The sequence below is a fragment of the Scomber japonicus genome, chromosome 11, assembly GCF_027409825.1.
Source record: "Scomber japonicus isolate fScoJap1 chromosome 11, fScoJap1.pri, whole genome shotgun sequence".
NCBI classification, from domain to species: Eukaryota; Metazoa; Chordata; class Actinopteri; order Scombriformes; family Scombridae; genus Scomber; species Scomber japonicus.
The window spans coordinates 1268171-1274170 of NC_070588.1; the positions used below are offsets into that span (position 1 = coordinate 1268171).

The 6000-nt window shown below is 50.1% G+C and overlaps 1 protein-coding gene across 1 annotated transcript in view; it reads right to left on the minus strand.

Moving 5' to 3' along the window:
• Positions 1-6000, minus strand: part of ttn.2 (titin, tandem duplicate 2) — a 267045-nt gene that overhangs the window by 257848 nt on the left and 3197 nt on the right. The window contains 4 exon segments of the mRNA XM_053329075.1: positions 625-685; positions 1410-1597; positions 2780-2855; positions 3461-3684. Of these exon segments, the coding sequence (XP_053185050.1) occupies positions 625-685; positions 1410-1597; positions 2780-2855; positions 3461-3684 (549 nt within the window).

A 6000-nucleotide genomic window follows, 5' to 3' on the forward strand; every position in this document is an offset into this window, starting at 1 on the left:
ATAGCAGGAAGGAAGGAAGGAAGGTGGCAGCAGGTGGAGTGATAGTAGGAAGGAAGGAAGGAAGGAAGGTAGCAGCAGGTGGAGTGATAGCAGGAAGGAAGGAAGGTAGCAGCAGGTGGAGTGATAGTAGGAAGGAAGGAAGGAAGGAAGGAAGGAAGGAAGGAAGGTAGCAGCAGGTAGAGTGATAGTAGAAAGGAAGGAAAGAAGGAAGGAAGGAAGGTGGCAGCAGGTGGAGTGATAGTAGGAAGGAAGGAAGGAAGGTAGCAGCAGGTGGAGTGATAGCAGGAAGGAAGGAAGGAAGGAAGGAAGGAAGGTAGCAGCAGGTGGAGTGATAATAGGAAGGAAGGAAGGAAGGAAGGAAGGAAGGAAGGAAGGAAGGAAGGTAGCAGCAGGTGGAGTGATAGCAGGAAGGAAGGAAGGAAGGAAGGAAGGAAGGAAGGTAGCAGCAGGTGGAGTGATAATAGGAAGGAAGGAAGGAAGGAAGGAAGGAAGGAAGGTAGCAGCAGGTGGAGTGATAATAGGAAGGAAGGAAGGAAGGAAGGAAGGTAGCAGCAGGTGGAGTGATAATAGGAAGGAAGGAAGGAAGGAAGGAAGGAAGGAAGGTAGCAGCAGGTGGAGATCTACCTTCTCTGCAGACACAGCGGCTTCAGACAGGCGCCAGCTACGAGCCTGATCCACCGCCACGCTCTTATCTTCCTGGGAAACATGCTCGCCCTAATGCACCCACATCATGACATCATCACATCATGACATCATCACATCATGACATCACTACACATCCAACACTCAAGCAGCTCGGCCAACACATCGGTTCACTTCACTACTGTTTGAGCGGCCTTAAATATTTAGATGCACTTAACCCTCCTGTTGTCCTCGAGTCAAGGAAGGAAGGGAGGAAGGAAAGGAAGAAAAGGAGGGAGGGAGGGAGGGAGGAAAGATGGAAGGGAGGAAGAGAGGAAGAAGGAAGGAAGGAAGGGTGGAAGAAGGACGGAAAGGAGGGAGGGAGGGAGGGAGGAAGAAGGAAGGAAGGAAAAATGGAAGGGAGGAAGAGAGGAAGAAAGACGGAAGGGAGGGAGGGAGGGAGGAAAGAAGGAAGGAAAGATGGAAGGGAGGAAGCAAAGGAGGGAGGGAGGGAGGAAGAAAAAGAGGAAGGGAGGAAGGAAGGAAAGAAGGAAGGAAAGAAGGAAGGGAGGAAAAAAGACGGAAAGGAGGGAGGAAGGAAGGAAAGAAGGAAGGAAGGACAGGCGGAAAGATAGACGGAAGGAAGGAAGGGAGGAAGAACAAACGGAAAGAAGGAAGGAAGGAAGGAAGGAACCGTCAAAACAGACGGGGTCAATGTGACCCGTGAGGACGACAGGAAGGCTAAATGAAACTGTATGTTTTTGTTCAGTGTGCATGCAGATGAAGGCAGCAGGAGCGACTCCATCATCATCATCCTCACCTCTGTGGTGGCGCTGACCTGCTGCTCCCAGTGTTTCTCCATGTGGACCTGGGAGGCGCTGCTCACACTGGTCATGCTGCTCACACTGGTGTAGCTGGACTCAGCCACATAGTCTCCCTGCTTCCATGGTGGCAGGACCTCCGGAGAGGCAGACACCTGCACAGGAAAGCACCATGTTAATGACCAATACATTACAAGGGTCTACTAATACTACAAACTACTGATATTACATTCATTACGGTAAACTAATGATATTACATTCATTAAGGTAAACTACTAATATTACATTCATTATGGCTCAGTTAACTGGCAAAACAGACAGACAGGAATTAGCCAATCACAATAAGGTAGCTCAGTTTCTGCCCAGCAACAGGTTGCTAAGGCCCTACGGTTGCTAAGGGCAGCTAAGGCCCTACGGTTGCTACGGCGATGTGAGAATCTGCTTGGAAATTCTCAAGATGCCCCCAGAATTTGGCTTCTGACAAGGTCCTGAACAATTACAAACTGTGAGAAAACCGTAACTCCTGTCCAAAAACCGAAAACACCGTGAGAGACACAGAAGCCGGCAGATTCTGACAGTGTTTATTTTATTCACATATTCCTTAAAATGAGCGAGTAAGCTCAGTGTGAACACAGAGTGAGATTCTTTTGAAAAAAAGAAGACGATTACATTAGAGTCAATGGGGAGCGAGACAGGGATTGCTGCTGGTCTCGCCCCCCCCCGTTTAAATTTTGTGCGGACCCCGTCTGTCAACGTCATATTTTATGAACCCCAACACCTATGTCTACATTTTGACAAAAAATTATTTGTCTCCTTTTTACGGTTTGGCCGTGAGCTCGAGTTAAAAATAAAAATTAAGGTTATTTTTTACTACTTCTCACACTCAAGCTAACTGCCGCTTCCACTCTAACTTTGAAGAAAAAGTGATTTCCACTCCTAGTTTGACTGCTCATAGTTTGAAAAGTTTACATGTTATGTGAAAATAATTTGGTGTATTGGAGAGAGCACAAGTTTTCCTCCGTTTTAAACTTTGAATCACGTTTCTACGTGCACGTATGAGAGAGCTAGGTGACTCTGAAAAAAGGTGAATTTTTGTGGGATTTTCAAAAAATTCCCATTCCTTTCCAATGGAGAAATCTCCCGGTTTTTTTGGGAATAACTTTGGGAAAAATTGGAATTTCAACACCAATAGTCATAGCACCCCTCCCCCGATCGAGCCGCACGTTTTGATGTATATATTGTTGGGGTTTTCTCAAAGCTGCGGGAGGAGTTACGCGCTGCACCCGTGGCACTAACTAAACTGACTGGACTTGAACAGCTGATGTAAATGTTCTCACCCGTTTCCTGATCATGACGGGAGACTTGACGGGTCTGATGGGAGAGACAGACAGTCTGCTGGAGGGAGAAATGGGTCTGTGGACGACAGTAAATACAAGATATGATTAGATTAGATTAGATACAGCACCAAAAACTGTTTATTCTTTCCCATCTCTAAAATCTAAACTTATCTCAATATCCATATTTGGTAGCCATTTTCTTTTCTTGCATTTAGTATCTTGCTTCTATGACACGCTAACTTCATTATTATTATTAATTAATATATTCCAAGTCAGTCATGATGAGTCTTAAATTACTCATTTAACCCTCCTGTTGTCCTGGAGTCAAGGAAGGAAGGGAGGAAGGGAGGAAGAGAGGAAGAAGGAAGGAAGGGAGGGAGGAAGAAGGAAGGAAGGGAGAAGGAAGGAAGAGAGGAAAGGAGGAAGGAAGAAGGAAGGAAGAGAGGGAGGAAGAAAGCAAGGAGGGGATGAAGGAAGGAAAGAAGGAAGGAAGGAAGGAAGGAAGGAAGGAAGGAAGGAACAGTCAAAACAGACGGGGTCAAATTGACCCGGTAGGACGACAGGAAGGTTAACAGTCATGGATCGTTATCTTGCTCTGCTGCTTTGAGGAAATCTAAACTGTAGATAGTTTTCACCCCATTCTTTATTTAATCCTCGAGGCATTGAAGCCCTGAGTCGTACCTGACAGGCGTCGGCGTCGGCCCTTTCACGTGTCTGACAGGTGAAGGTGACTGCTGGCGTCCCATCATTTTGGAAACGAAGGACGGTGGGGACTTTGAGGTCGGCTTTGGGGGAACACGTGGCGGCGTTTTATGAGCCAAACGCTGAGTCATCATCCCGCCTTCAACGTGCTGAGTCATCATCCCGCCTTCAACGTGCTGAGTCATCATCCCACCTTCAACGTGCTGAGTCCTCATCCCGCTTTCAACGTGCTGAGTCCTCATCCCGCTTTCAACGTGCTGAGTCCTCATCCCGCCTTCAACGTGCTGTGTCCTCATCCCGCCTTCAAGGTGCTGTGTCCTCATCCCGCCTTCAAGGTGTTGAGTCATCATCCCACCTTCAATGTGTTGAGTCATCATCCCGCCTTCAACATGGCGAGTCCTCATCCCGCCTTCCATGTGTTGAGTCATCATCCCGCCTTCAACGTGGCGAGTCCTCATCCCGCCTTCCATGTGCTGTGTCCTCATCCCGCCTTCAATGTGCTGAGTCATCATCCCGCCTTCAACGTGGCGAGTCATCATCCCACCTTCAACGTGGTGAGTCATCATTGTGGTGACCTGGGAACTGGCCTCCATCTTCTGAAGGGAAAATACACATTTATAGAATAGAGTGAAAAATAAGTATATTTTTTGATATTTAAATTACAACTTTAAACATATAAAGTATGTTAAAAAGTTTAAACAAGCACATTTCTACTCGTGTTGAAGCTTAGTAACAGTCTCCAAAATACATAATTAGAAGAAGTAGTAATAATTAAGTATGGGCGGGGGCATGGGCGGCACCAACGGCAGAACGAGGAGGTTGCAATGGTCGCGAGGGCTGGATCTCGAGGACATTGGTCAATCAACCTGTCAATCACGACGTAGCCACGCCCTAATGCATACCCTGCTTTACCAGCGGTGAGGGATGCCATCAAGCTGAAGAAGGAGTCCTATAGGACCTTATTAGCCTGTGGGACTCCGGAGGAAGCAGGCAGGTACCGGCAGGCCAAGCGGAGTGCAGCTGTGGCGGTCACTGAGGCAAAAACCCGGACATGGGAGGAGTTCGGCAAGGCCATGGAGAACGACTTCCGGATGGCTTGGAAGAGGTTCTGGACCACCATCCGGCATCTCAGGAGGGGGAAGCAGTGCACAGTCAACACTGTGTACGGTGGGGACGGTACGCTGCTGACCTCGACTCAGGACGTTGTGGATCGGTGGAAGGAATACTTCGAAGACCTCCTCAATCCCACCGACACGCCTTCTGGTAAGGAAGCAGGGCCTGGGGACTCGGGTGTGGGCTCTCCTATCTCTGGGGCTGAGGTCGCCGAGGTGGTCAAAAAGCTCCTCGGTGGGAGGGCCCCCGTGGGTGGATGAGATCCGCCCCGAGTTCCTCAAGGCCCTGGATGTTGTGGAGCAATGCGGTTTTCGTCCGGGCCGTGGAACTGCGTACCAGTTCTATACCCTCTGCAGGATCCTTGAGGGTACATGGGAGTTTGCCCAACCAGTCCACATGTGCTTTGTGGACTTGGATAAGGCATTCGACCGTGTCCCTCGGGGGATCCTGTGGGGGGTTCTCTGAGAGTACGGGGTATCGGACGCCCTGATACGGGCCGTCCGTTCCCTGTATGACCGGTGTCAGAGCTTGGTCCGCATTGCTGGTAATAAGTCAGACTTGTTTCCGGTGGGGGTTGGACTCCGCCAGGGCTGCCCTTTGTCACCGATCCTGTTCATAATCTTTATGGACAGGATTTTTAGGCGCAGCCAGGGTGTGGAGGGGGTCTGGTTTGGTGACCTCAGGATTGGGTCACTGCTTTTTGCGGATGATGTGGTCCTGTTGGCTTCATCAGACCGTCAGGGATGAGATCCTGCCCCAAGTGGAGGAGTTCAAGTACCTCGGGGTCTTGTTCACGAGTGAGGGAAGGATGGAGCGTGAGATCGACAGCACAGACTCTGCACAGATCCGTCGTGGTGAAGAGAGAGCTGAGCCGAAAGGCGAAGCTCTGGATTTACCAGTCGATCTTGGTTCCTACCCTCACCTCTGGTCATGAGCTTTGGGTCGTGACCCAAAGAACAAGATGGCGGGTACAAGCGGCCGAAATGAGCTTCCTCCGTAGGCTGGCTGGGCCCCTTAGAGATAGGGTGAGAAGCTCAGTCAGCCGGGAGGAGCTCGGAGTAGACCCGCTGCTCCTCCGCGTTGAGAGGAGCCAGATGAGGAGGCTCGGGCATCTAATCAGGATGCCTCCCGGACGCCTCCCTGGTGAGGTGTTCAGGGCCCGTCCCACCGGTAGGAGACCCAGGACACGCTGGAGAGACTATGTCTCTCGGCTGGCCTGGGAACGCCTCGGGATGCCACGGAAAGAGCTGGATGAAGTGGCTGTGGAGAGGGAAGTCTGGGCTTCCTGCTTAGGCTGCTGCCCCCGAGACCCGACCCCGGATAAGCGGAAGAAGACGGTACGGTACGGAGTTATGTATTCAAAGAGTTATGCAGACTGTTGTCAGCCACAAATACTTCAATATGTG